This window comes from Chiloscyllium plagiosum, unplaced genomic scaffold (genome assembly GCF_037043375.1).
Source record: "Chiloscyllium plagiosum isolate Xiang-an unplaced genomic scaffold, Cpla_swu_hap1 HiC_scaffold_24, whole genome shotgun sequence".
Taxonomy (NCBI): domain Eukaryota; kingdom Metazoa; phylum Chordata; class Chondrichthyes; order Orectolobiformes; family Hemiscylliidae; genus Chiloscyllium; species Chiloscyllium plagiosum.
The window spans coordinates 11,405,619-11,418,923 of NW_028270162.1; the positions used below are offsets into that span (position 1 = coordinate 11,405,619).

At 39.9% G+C, this 13,305-nt stretch overlaps 1 protein-coding gene across 2 annotated transcripts in view; it reads left to right on the forward strand.

Moving 5' to 3' along the window:
• The window catches only part of pi4kab (phosphatidylinositol 4-kinase, catalytic, alpha b), a 172,062-nt gene that overhangs the window by 49,356 nt on the left and 109,401 nt on the right, over positions 1-13,305 (forward strand). For both annotated transcript variants that reach the window (XM_043715376.2, XM_043715377.2), the window contains exons 16-19: positions 779-962; positions 2,030-2,133; positions 5,067-5,235; positions 11,521-11,571. In XM_043715376.2, the coding sequence (XP_043571311.1) occupies positions 779-962; positions 2,030-2,133; positions 5,067-5,235; positions 11,521-11,571 (508 nt within the window). The remainder of the gene's footprint in view (positions 1-778; positions 963-2,029; positions 2,134-5,066; positions 5,236-11,520; positions 11,572-13,305) is intronic.

A 13,305-nucleotide genomic window follows, 5' to 3' on the forward strand; every position in this document is an offset into this window, starting at 1 on the left:
TAGCCACACGCAATTCATCAGGAACTCGTATGCAGCTCCTGACCTCGTTTTGAACCTATTTTGACAATTAAATTTTTTATTAACATTTTACATGAGAAAGTAGAGTTCAATTAACAGCATTTTTGTAACCACTTCTAAAATGTTGTTGAAATGTGCCTTAAATCCTTTGCTTCTGAGAGTAACAGTCTTGCTGCTCTGAAAATACTGTATTTTTAAAGGAATGTTGAGTATTGGGATCCCTTTGAAAATGGAATTTTTCTACTATTTACTCCATAGCATCAGATTTCATTTAAAACTATTATTGCAGTTTTATTTTCTACTATTTACTCCATAGCATCAGATTTCATTTAAAACTATTATTGCAGTAATTAACTTTCCAAAATTTCATTTGCATAAGAAAACAGACGGTAGAAGTATGGAAATCGTGAGTGAAGTGCAAGGGTAATGAAAGCTTGATGCAATTGTGCAGGACTTTGACGAGACTGCTTTAATTCCCCTGTCTTAGGAACGATTTAATAACCACGAACACAGCGATGTACAACTACACATTTAAGTCTGAGACAAGATGTTTGTGCTGTAAGGGCAGATTGAGTAGAATGGATCTATATTTTCTGGAATTTAAAAGAATGAGAAATGATGTCATTGAAACTCATTAAAATTCTGAAAATACAGAGTGTGTTTTACTTTGGCTGGAGGCACTTGAAGTTTGGACCTTGTTGTCTCAGGATGATTACACTTGGTTTATTGTTGTTGGATTTATCTTGTTTTCTTCTTCCAGAGATGCCCATTTGATTCCTGACCACACGATCCGTGCCCTCGGCCACATCGCTGTGGCGTTGAGAGACACACCAAAGGTGATGGAACCAATTCTGCAAATTCTGCAGCAGAAATTCTGCCAGCCACCGTCTCAGCTGGATGTTCTTATTATCGATCAGTTGGGCTGCATGGTTATCACAGGGAACGTAAGTATGGCGGAAAGATTTGTGACTGTTACTTACAATTCCAGGTCAAATAATTAGAGTTTGGGGAATAATTTTCAAAATTAGTTAGGGCACTAATTTAAACCTCTTGACATTCTGTGCTGTGTACATCGAAGGAATAATTTCAAGTTCAGAACTTTGAAAGTAGCACAGCGGGATGAATCCTTGGGAATGAGAGCAGGTGAGTTCTTCTACAAATGGCTACTCCACTCTAATATAATGTACTGTCCAGAGGGTGGGTTGCAAATTAAAATCCTGATGTCAAATTCTGTTTTGGAAAAGGGTGGCTCTCTTCATTCCATGTCATTTGGCATGAGTAATTCCCATTGCCTCTCTGTAGATTTGAGACTACTGCACACAACTGTTCTAAATTAATTGATAAGTATGGGAGCCCATCTTTGGAAAAAGCCAAAATCTATCTGGGAGATTGCATCAAGCCATCTGTTAGTTTTCATCCTCTGAACAGAGATCTTTTGGTGATCCAATTATTTGGAAGGAGGAAAGTGTATCGATTTATTTAGAAGTGAAAGGCGGCAGATGCTGGAAAGTTGAAATAAAAACTGAAAAGTCTGGGAATATTCAATGCGCCAGGCACTAACGGTGCAGAGAGAATCAAAGTTAAAGAGTTAACAGAGCATACTGAACATACAAACATGCTTTTGTGAAAGGCATATTTGACTAATGTATTGGAGTTGTTTGAGGCAGTATCTTGTGTTCTGGATCACACAGGACAGGTGAATGTACTGTATTTAGATTTCCAAAGGCATTTGATAAGGTGCTACATCAAAGATGATTGCTGAAAACAAGAGGTATCCCTGGATGGACCTGCATTTATTGGACCAGCACGGTGAAGGAACGGTGATTTAGTTTCAAGATAGGATGATGTGTGGCTGGAAGGGTGGTTTATAGGTGCTGGTGTTTGCGTGTATCTGGTGCCCTTTTTCTAGCTGACAGAGGTCATGGGTTGGGAATGTGCTGTCAAATTACTACAGCTCAAGTTCAGTACCTAGGACAATTAAAATATGCTGACCAAATTTTATTTTTTGCAGCAATATATTTATCAAGAAGTCTGGAACCTCTTTCAACAAATCAGTGTCAAAGCCAGTTCAGTTGTTTATTCAGCAACTAAAGACTACAAAGATCACGGTTACAGGTAGGTTTTGAAGTATTGTTCTATACAATGTACATACTTTTTCCCATTTCATTCCTCTTGACCAATTGAGTGAAAGAATTCAGAACTGTTCAATCTGAGAACCTTCATTCCTAGTCACTTCAGAGCCAACCATCTAATTTGCTGGCCAGTAATCTCTCCTTCCTTTAAAATCCTGTGTCATTCCCCATTTGGCGGCAAATGATGGTAGGCTGATGACCTGCATCAACATATTTCTCTAAAATAGCTTTGACACAAGTCTCAGAGGTGACCGCTGCCTCCATTGGCACGCTACAGGTAAGTACTCTCCTCTGCTTAGCATTTTTTCCTGATTGTGAGAGGGAGATTAGAAACTCTCAATTGAAAATTTGCAGATCTATGTCTTTGTTGCTTGCTCACAAAGCACACCAGTGGCTTTATTGTCCATCGTGCCTGTGTTCGCTCTTTGAAAGAGCTCTCTCAACAATCCCACTTTCCTGTTCTTTATACCTTCCATTCTCCCCCTTCAGGTACTTATCTAATTTGCTTTTGCAAGTCGCCATTGAGTCTGCTTCTGTTGCCCTTATGATTAGGGTATTTCAGGGCATAGGTCTATACTTTCAAAACTTAGACCATGATACCTGATGTTTGACGGCATTCTGTGATTGGACAGCATTTGCTGAGCAATCCCGAATGGGCTGGGAATTACAGTAATGATGCAATTCTGATTATCATGAGGCTCCTTATGCTTGTTGGATGCTTTATATGTAGAGCCTCTCCTCTACAAACAGTAAAAACTTGCCCAGGTGTTACACATTTGTTTGAATTAAGCAAAAATGTTCTTTTTATTCATTTATGGGTTGAGGGGGTTGCTGGCTAGACCACATTTTTTGCACATCCCTAAGTGCCCAGAAAGCAGTTGAGAGTCAACCACATTGCTGTGCATCTGGAGTCACGTGTAGGCCAGACTGGGTAAGGATGGCAGCTTTCTGCCCTAAAGAACATTAGTGAACCAGATGGGTTTTTACAACAATCTACAATGGATGCATGGTCATCATTAGACTCTTAATTCCAGATTTTTATTAAATTCAAATTCCACTGTCAGGATTTGAACCCAGTCTCCTGAACATTATCCGGATCTCTGATTTAGCAGTTCAGTGATAATACCACTAGGCCATTGCCTCCCCCTGTGGCCAGTATTTCACTGGTGCATACTCCTTGGTAATCTTTTGACCAGTAGAGTTGACTTGCCAACCAGACAGCACCCTTTTCTTGTGAACGCAAGATAAAGATAGCCTGTCTCCTTTTCTCAGCAGGAAAAGTTGTATACAACCAAGCTGCTATTTCAAAATAACTCATTTTCTTGAGATGTCAGTGACCCTGCCAAGGCCACAGTTATCACTCATCCATTGTTGTTCTGAGAAAATGGTAGTGCATCTTCTCTTTGAACTGCTGTGGTTTTGGCAGCGACAATGTGACAATAATGATCTCTCGGCAGGCTATTCCAAATTATAATGCAGCTGTGATGAAATAATGCTATGTCCAAGTCAGAACAACTTGTAACTTGGAGAGGATTGAGCTCCCACAATTTTGTTGTTCATTTTTCATGGTAGAAATCAAAGTAACCTTGAGGGTTCTTATTTAACAGTGACTAAGCCCTCGGACCATTACCCTTGTAAATTGTACTTTTAAAGCTCTGGCAACCTGTCATACAGTCATAGAGATATACAGCACGGAAACAGACCCTTCGGTCCAACCCCTCCATGTCGACCAGATATCCAAACCCAATCTAGTCCCACCTGCCAGCACCCGACCCATATCCCTGAAACCCTTCCTATTCATATGCCTTCCAGATGCCTTTTGAATGTTGCAATTGTACCAGCCTCCACCACTTCCTCTGGCAGCTCATTCCAGACATGCACCATCCTTTGCATGAGAAAGTTGCCCCTTAGGTCCCTTCTATGTCTTTCCTCTCTCACTCTACACCTATACCCTCTAGTTTTGGACTCCCCTACTCCAGTGAAAAGACTTTCTCTATTTATCCTATCCATGCACCTCATAATTTTGTAAACCTCAATAAGGTTACGCAGCCTCCCAACACTCCACAGAAAACCGCCCCAACCTGTTCAGCCTCTCCCTATAGAGAATTGTATCAACATTTCTAAGAGCATTTTTGTCCCTGGCAACATCCTTGTAAATCTTTTCTGAACCCTTTCAAGCTTCACAACGTCTTTCCGATAAGGTCTCGGTAATCCAAGATGGAGGACGGGAAAAATTTCTGCCTGTAACAGCTGCTCCTTTATTTTTTTAGGTATCTTAGGTGTTGTCCTATATATACTTATTGTTTCGTACTGCTGCTTTGTTCTGTTTGATTGTTATTGGCTAGAATGTTGAGGTTTGGACACAGGTTCTTGATGCTGTAACCTCATTGCTGAAAAAGATCCAAATAAGAACAAATCAAAGTATCAGTACTTGAAATAAATGCTATATTGCTCATTGAGGTTGAATGTAATGTTGCTACACAAGAATCTCTGCAGTCTGGAAACTTGGAGGCCCAGTCATTTCTGAATTTCAGAACCTTTTGCATTATAAATGACTTTAGAAATCTCAAACTACAAATCTATGAATTCAAACATAAAACGGTTATGTACGATTAGTTTGTAAACACACAATGCTGGACTAAATTGATGGTGATGAGGGATTGCTTGGGTCGACTCAAAAAAACATTTCTGGACCAACTGTTTGTTTTTTCTGACCAAATTTCTAAATTGGGAAAGTTAGTGTACATTGCACCTGTCTCTTGAAATGGAAGTGTTATTTGGCCCCTTGTATTGAGTGGCCTCCATCTCCAGATGTCAGTGTTATGGGAAGCAAATCCTTTTTAAAAAGGAGCAGTTTTTATTGGGCTAATGACTGTCACAGTTTCGCATAAACCATCCTGATTCTCTTTGTTTCAGGCACTGTTCCCTGGCAGTTATCAATGCCCTCGCCAACATAGCAGCTAACCTGCAGGGGGAGCAACTGGTTGATGAACTTCTTGTGAATTTGCTGGAGCTTTTTGTACAGCTTGGTTTAGAAGGGAAACGAGCAAGTGAAAGAGCAAGTGAGAAAGGTCCTGCTTTAAAGGTAAGCTGCAGAATGCACCATTTTCATTAGTGGCTCCATTTGGGTTAGTCATGAAAAATATCCGCATTCCATCTTTTAAGGCTGTGCTGCTTCATGTAGTCTGGAATCCAAAGTATTTGCTTTATTTGTAAGATGATGTAACAGTCTGTGTATCAGTGTGTGGGTGCTAGCATGCCTGGGCAATAAAATCTCTTGATGTTGTCTTGAGAGGATATATACTTCTATATTTTGGCTAAACAGAATCTCTCTGAATATTTCAGTTTAAAAATTGTGAAAATGAGGGCATAGAACAGTGACGCTGTTGAAGCTGAAAACTCTTCAAGTTAATTAGAGTCATAGAGTCACACAGCATGGAAACAGATCCTTAAGCCCAATTCGTTCATGCTGACCAGGTTTCCGAACATGAATTAGTTCCATTTGCCTGCATTTGGCCCATATCCCTCTAAACCTTTTCCTCCCCATATATCTGTCCAAATGTCTTTTAAATGTTGTAATTGTACTTGCCTCTAGCACTTCCTCTGGCAGCTCTTTCCATATGCACACCATCCTATGTGTGAAACATTTGCCCCTCAGGTTCTTTTTAAATCTTTTCCCACTCACCTTTAGACCTATGCGCTCTAGTTTTGGACTCCCCTACCCTGGGGAAAAGACCTTGGCTATTCACCTTATCTATGACCCTTATTATTTTATAAACCTGTATAAGGTAACCCCTCGGCCTCCTATTTAACAACGAGAAATGTCAGTTGATGCTTTTTGAAAGAAATTATAGATTATTGACAGCAGAAAGTGAACTCGACTAGCTCCATAGATGGTCTGGCTACAAGAGCAGGTCAATAGTAAGAATTATGCATTGACTAACTCCCATTCTGACTTCAGAACTGAAAGGCTTTGAGAAGAACAGTCTTATTGGATTCAAAGCCCGAACTCTGTTTCTTAGCCTCCTCTCTGCTGCAAGAAAAATAAACCAAACCTGTCTGGTCTCATAACTGACACTTTACATCTCTGGCAGCATTTTGATGAATCTCCTCTGTGCTTTCTTCAGTGCAATCACATCCTTCCACTTGCGTGGCATCCAGAACTGCGCACAGTATTCCATGTGTGGCCTAACCAATGTATTATGACGTTATAACAAGATTTTGTTGCTTCTATAGTCTGTGCCCGAGCAAATGAAAGCAAGCATTCCATCAGTCGTCTTCACTATACTATCTACCTGTGCTGATGCTTTCAGGGATTGATGGACTGGTACACCAAGGTTCCTGCCATTCATTTGTTCCCCAATTAGACCTCCCAAAATGCATCACCTCGCACTTATCAGGATGAATTTCGTCTGCTATTGCTCTGCCCAGTTTACCAGCTCATCAATATCAGACCATTTTGTGCGTCATCTGCAAACTGACTAATTAAACCTTCAGCATTCACATCCTAGCTGTTTTTGTAAATAGGTAGCAAGGGTCCCAGCACCAAATCTGTGGTACACCACTGGTCACAGACTTTCAATCACAAAAACACACCTCCACCATCACGCTTTGCCTTCTATTTCTAAGTCAGTTTTGGATCCAACTTCCTGTAGGTCCCATGGGCTCTTACCTTTTGGACCAGCCTTCCACATGGGACCTTCTCAAAGGGCCTTACTCAAGTCCACGTAAACCACATCAATTGCACTACTCTCATCAATATATTTAATCACCTTTTCAAAAAACTCAGACTTGTCAAACAGGATCTCACTGATCAATATCAGTCTTTTCAAGTATTGATTAATCCTGTCCTTCAGAATATTTTTATAACGACTTTCCTACCACTTACACAAAATTAATTGGTCTGGAAATACCTGCTCCCCTTCTTGAACAAAGGAACCACATTGGCTGTCCTCCAGTCATATGGCACTTTACCTCTGGCAAGTGACGTATTAAATATCTCCACCAGACTCTTGCAATCTTCTCCCTTGCCTCCCAGAGCAATCTTGGAAAAACAAAACTTGGAAATTTAGGTCGCAGATACCATCATGTGAAACTTTTGAGTTTTACAGCTCAAATATCGTACTTCATTGAACAGAACAGAATACAGGAACTCTCTGATTTCAATGACATTAAAACACTTCTGTTTGTTGTAAACTGCTTGAGCTGACCCAATATTCTGTATCCTGCTCTGAAGTATTATTACAACAGATGCAATAGTTATTCATAATGCTCCTGCTCCTGGTTTGTTCCTAAAATGCTGATACTTCTCTCCACAGTCAAATGTGTTTATCTTTGTCACAGCTTTTAGAACCCTAATACTTTGGATAAGACAAATTGCTGTGAAAATGTGAAATTTTCTTTTTGTAGGCAAATGCATCTATTTCCGTGGTATGTCTGACAATGAACATTCCCTCAGTGTTGCACATCAGCCTGGCCTTATGTGCACCATGGGCAGGTTTGATCCCACATTCATCTGACTCAAAGTGATCAGTGATCTCAGCCGATACTTGATTTGAAAATTAAGGAGCAAGTTTCAGCACAGAAGTACTTGCAAACCTTGAGATGGCAAAGGGAAGGAATGTAACAATATAATCCTTCTCTGCAGAACAGTGGTAATCATAGTTTCCCCTGCATCTACACACTGTATTAATACATCGTTGGAATGTGATGCAGCCCAAGTTTATTGTATTAACTTAATGGCAAACTATGTTCCTAATGTCATAACAAAAATAAATATTAACAGAACCACTGTCTTTAAACAGTGAATGAAATAACTGTATTTGTTCAAAGTTTAAGCTTACAGGTTAATGATTAGCATCAAAGCACGAAGTCCATCTATGCTTTTAAAGTTTACAACCATTTACACAGAACTTCATTATAATGTTTTTTGTATTTTCCAATGTAAGAATTTGAAAACAGAGATATGAGAAAACTGATGATGTCCAAAATCTGAATTAACTGAGAATTCACAGTAGGGCTATCCCCTTTTTTAGGTTACAAACAGACTCCACATGAGGTTTCCCAGTTCATTGTGGTTCCAGACAGAATACTTCAACTGTTAGCCTCCAATGTGAGGAGTGATGAGCAGGCTCTCCATGTTGTTTCAACCTTATTTTTTGGTTGGTTTTAGCAAGGTTAATTTGTAAAGGATCCCTTCGCTTGTGAATCACTTTCTTCCAGACCCACATGAACTTTTATTTTGAAAGGAGCCAATTTAACCAGATTTTCTTGAATGAACAAAAAGTAGGTTTAGGAAGTATTAAATGCAAGAAGAATTAGTAAAACAAAGTACATATACAGCGATTAGAAATAAGAAGGGAGTACAAGAAAATAAACATTTGAAAAAAATGTAGGGATCAGTCTTTGAATTGTTTGCAAAGAGCTGATAGTTGAATATTGCGGCATTGCAGTGTGAGTTACTGGTAGTTTTGCATTAATAGGTGAAAAGCTAGCTTTGCAATTCTGACTTTTGCAGGTTCTGTATTTATGGTGTCTAACGATTGTGATTAAACTCCACCTTTCAGAGTGTGAGTGAGCCTTTTGTTGTCTTGTTTCCTTTTTAGCTGGTTAGCAGCAATCTAGGTAGAGGGTCATTGCCTACAGCATAGGGGATACTAGTTTCTCGAGTATTAGTTTCACAGCATTCTAATACTCAAACCCAGGACGGCGCATGTGAGCATTCAGTCCCACTAGTCGTCTTCAGCTGAGCTGAAACTGTCTTTTTAACCCTTGTCTTTGACTAAACCAAATGGGTAGAATGAACTTTTTATTTGTATTCACTTGTGGGACCTGGGTGTCACTGGCTGGCCAGCATTTATTGTCCCTCCTGAGCTGCACTCCAACTGAGTGGCTTGCATGGCAGTTTCAGAGGGCAGCTGTAAAGCAACCACATGGCTGAGAGTCTGGAGTCTCATGTCAGCCAGACCAGGTGAGGGTGGTAGTTTACCTTCCTTGAAGGACAATGGTAAACCAGATAGATTTTTCTGAAAATCAATAGTGGTTTCATGGTCATCAGTAGATCCTTAATTCCAGATTTTTTTCATTGCATTCAAATTCTGCCATTTGCCATGATGGGATTTGAACCCAGTCCCCATTTAGCTGAGTTTCTGGATTCACGGTCTAGTGATAATACCACTAGGCCATACCTGCAAGAGGTAACTTCCTGCTGAGAGGGAAGAGAATCAATCTCCTTGCGATCTCTTCTTCTCATGTCTCTCCCTATTTGACCATTTCCATTGGCTTCACACTGGACTTTGCCAGACAGTCTCTGAATTTTAATGCCTAGATTTTCTGTCACGGTTCCTTTAAAAATTTCACACCTTGGAAGTAAAAGTGAAAGAAATGTCCATAAATACTTTGTGGGACTGGTCCATTGTCTTAACATTGGTTAATGATTTGGGACATTTTAAAAAGGTTTGCCTTCCTGTTGAAGCGTTGCACTTAATTTGGAATAATAACAGAATAGGGTTCTTATCTATTTACATTTTGTGTCAGGAAACCTGTGCCTCAGTAAAGTTTGCCCAAATATGGAATCAGTTGGTTTTCAATTATTTACTTTCACTTCTTTTGTCCTGGTGAAAGCTGTCTTGTGTTTGAAAGCTAGAAATTATTACCTTGTTTCTTCTGTGCTAAATGCCTATCAATTGGCAGATTCTGAACCTGAAGTTCTGCCCTTTTGCTGGGAGTTGGTCTTTAAGAAGCAAGGTTTCAGCATTCACTACCCACACTGCCCTTCCAATCCAAGAACCACAGCGATATGTGATTGACTTCACTGTTCTCGAGACATCTGAATTCCATGACTCAGTCCTTCCTAAGCATATGCAAATAAGTCTTTTAAAAAAACCTTGTAATTTGTATGGATTTGCAATGACCTTATCACCCAACTTAATCCAGACATTTCTCTGAAATATTGTTTTCGACATGACCTGTGTATCACAACTGTCTCCTTTTCAAATCAATCCATTATGAATCATTTCCGGATGCCCTTAAGCATTCACTTCCTCCATAGCTGACCTACAGTGGCAGCATCTATAAGATGCATTGCAGCAATTCAGTAATACTTCAGCACCTTCCAAACATGTGGCCTTTACCACCTAGAAGGATGGGTACAGCAGATGTGTGGGAACATTACAACCTGCAAATTCCATTCCAAGTTTCTCACCGTGTCATGGAATATATTACCATTGCCTTACTTTTGCTGGGTCAAAATCCTTTAACTCCCTAATGGCACAGTACCTGTACTATGGGCTATTGCAATTACTAAAGACTGCTTATTGCCACCACTTCCAGCTGTTTGATGTGAGCAGCAAATGTTGGCATTGCCAGTGACGTTCACATCCCACGAAAGAAAATTGTGAAGTTCTGAGAGAAATTGCAAGGCACTTTGTCAATAAAGGCTTTCTGTTTGAATGCTGAAAGCTCTTTTGTTCAAGCCTTGTGGAAAGGCAAGTAAGATATTACATTTGACAGGGCCTTTTACAAACTTTGAATTTCCCAAAGTGCTTCACCACCAATTAAGCTGAAAATGTGTTGCTGGAAAAGCGCAGCAGGTCAGGCAGCATCCAAGGAGCAGGAGAATCGACGTTTCGGGCATGAGCCCTTCTTCAGGAATCAGCCCACCCTCCACTGCCGGCACCTTCCCTTGCTGCTGCAAGAGGTGTTTGGATGAAGAAGAAAATCTCTGTTGGATTTGGAAGGATCCTATGGGGCCTTGGATGGTGGTGAGGGGAGAGGTGTGGGCAGAGGTTTTACACCTCTTGCAGCAGCAAGGGAAGGTACTGGCAGTGGAGGGTGGGCTGATGGGAGATGTGGACCTAATGAGGGAGTTGCGGAGGGAATGGTCTCTGTGGAATGCTGATATTAATTATTGTCACCCAAGAGAGTAAGAATGAAAACTAGCACTTTCCACCTGTACTGCGCTGAAGTGTCATCCTGAATTACATGGTGACGTTTATAGCATGGGACCCAAATCAATGACATTCTGAGTCAGTGGCTAGGTGCTGAGCCAAGGCTGATACCTCAGCAGCCAAACCTCTGTGTGCTATTTGAACTTGATTGCGAGAAGCTCCTTTTCATAAAATGCCCTGTTTATGCAGAAAAGAAAGGAAATTCTTGTAGGTGTGTTCAGATTCAAACTCCATAGAAATTTTCAAAAGTAACTTACAGAGCTTAATTTTTTTTTGAGATTTTAGCTTTTCTTCTGAGACTTCAGTGGAGCTTCAACAACAATACAGTTAACTCATTTAACATTGAAGCTGAAGTTAGCTATTAGCGACAATACATGCTAATGAAAGTATTCTTGAATGATATATGTATTTCCTTGTTTCAGGCTTCAAGTAGTGCGGGTAACTTGGGTGTTCTTATACCGGTGATAGCTGTGGTAAGTACCTTATCTTTCATACATCTTTATCCAAGATGGTGCATTTATGTACTGTAGAAAGTACGTACATGATTGAACTGCATAATTAATCAGGGCTATCAGTCAGAGCATTGAGTGGGAGTTAGGAGGTCATGTTGCGACTGTACAGGACATTGGTTAGGCCACTTCTGGAATACTGTGTTCAGCTCTGGGCTCCCTGCTTTAGGAAAGATGTTGTTAAACTTGAAAGGTTGCAGAAAAGATTTACAAAGATATTTCACGGATTGGAAGGTTTGAACTCTCGGCAGAATGAGCTGTGGCTATTTTCCCTGGAGCATCAGAGGTTGAGGGATGATCTTCTAGAAATCATAAGGGGCATGGATAAGATCTTTTTCTCAGGGTAGGGGAGTCCAAACCTAAAGGGCATAGGTTTAAAGTAAGAGGGGAAAGATATCAAAGGGACCTAAGGGGCAATGTTTTCATGCAGAGGGTGGTGCGTGTATGGAGGAAGTGGTGGAGGTTGGTACAGTTACAACATTTAAAAGCTATCAGGATGGGAACATGAATAGGAAGGTTTTCGAGTGAAATGGGGGCCAAATGCTGACAAATGGGACTAGATTAATTTAAGATATCTGGTCAAAAGGATCTATTTCAGTGCTGTATAAATCTATGACTGTTTTTGACTCTATATATTTATACAAAAGGTATGTCCATTTTTAATTACCGTATACATTGGGATAAATTAAATAATCACATAACTAAGTTTGAAAGAAGTTGCTCCAGTTTTAAATTTGAGTCAGTGGAAAAAAATGACCAACACCTTTTTTGCATAGAAAAGTATTGTAATTATTGAGATAACAGAAATGCTGTTCAAATAAGAAATGATCTTCAAAGTTTGGATTTTGAGATAGCTTACAGGAACTCTGTTCAGCTTCAGTACTGATGTATGCAATGTGACCTGATCAATAAATCTTTAAGTGCGGCTGGGAACACAGCACAGGACAACATGGATCTTTCTGTCAGCATGGTTTGCTTTTGCCTCAAGCTAAGCACTAAGAGCAATGGATGTTGCATACAGTTGGATAACATCTTACATACAGTTTTATATCTTGTTCAGAATTATAGTAAAATTGTAGCACAGAAAGAGGCCATTCAATCTATTTACTATGTGCTGGCCCTCTGAAGAAGTGATTCACCTGGTTCTGTGATCCTGTATTTTCTCTGTTTCCCAGCAGGACAATGATCCAATTTCCAGTTTTAAAAATAGCGTGTTTGTTTATTGGAAGTTACAGTACTATTTCTCTATTATTAAAAAATCTGTCTGTACTCTCTAGGTATTTGCAGAGTTGGATTTAGATTTTAATCTAAATTTTTATCTTCCAATGCAAAAATGAGCGTGAGATATCAATTCCTTGTTGCAACTTTGCAAGTAATTGACTTGATGTAGCCAAGCGTAAGACTGTGAGCAAACGCCTTCTAATAAAGCTTCTGATTTTATAAACCTGTTTGGAAAAGATGGCTTTGAATTCAGGCTCTCTTTAGGGAGACCAATGTGGCAACTGTTTTGTGAACAGCAATCCTAGAGTTAACCTGTTCATCTGTTTTTGATGGTGTTGATTTGGAGCTGAATGTTAAGACAGTGTCCACTTTTAAAGTTGTGCCATGGGAGTTTTTGCGTCCATGCCCGAATAATTGCGGTTTCAACAACTCCAAAGTTCCCTTTGTTGAGATTTGTTGACCAAGGTCTTACATGAA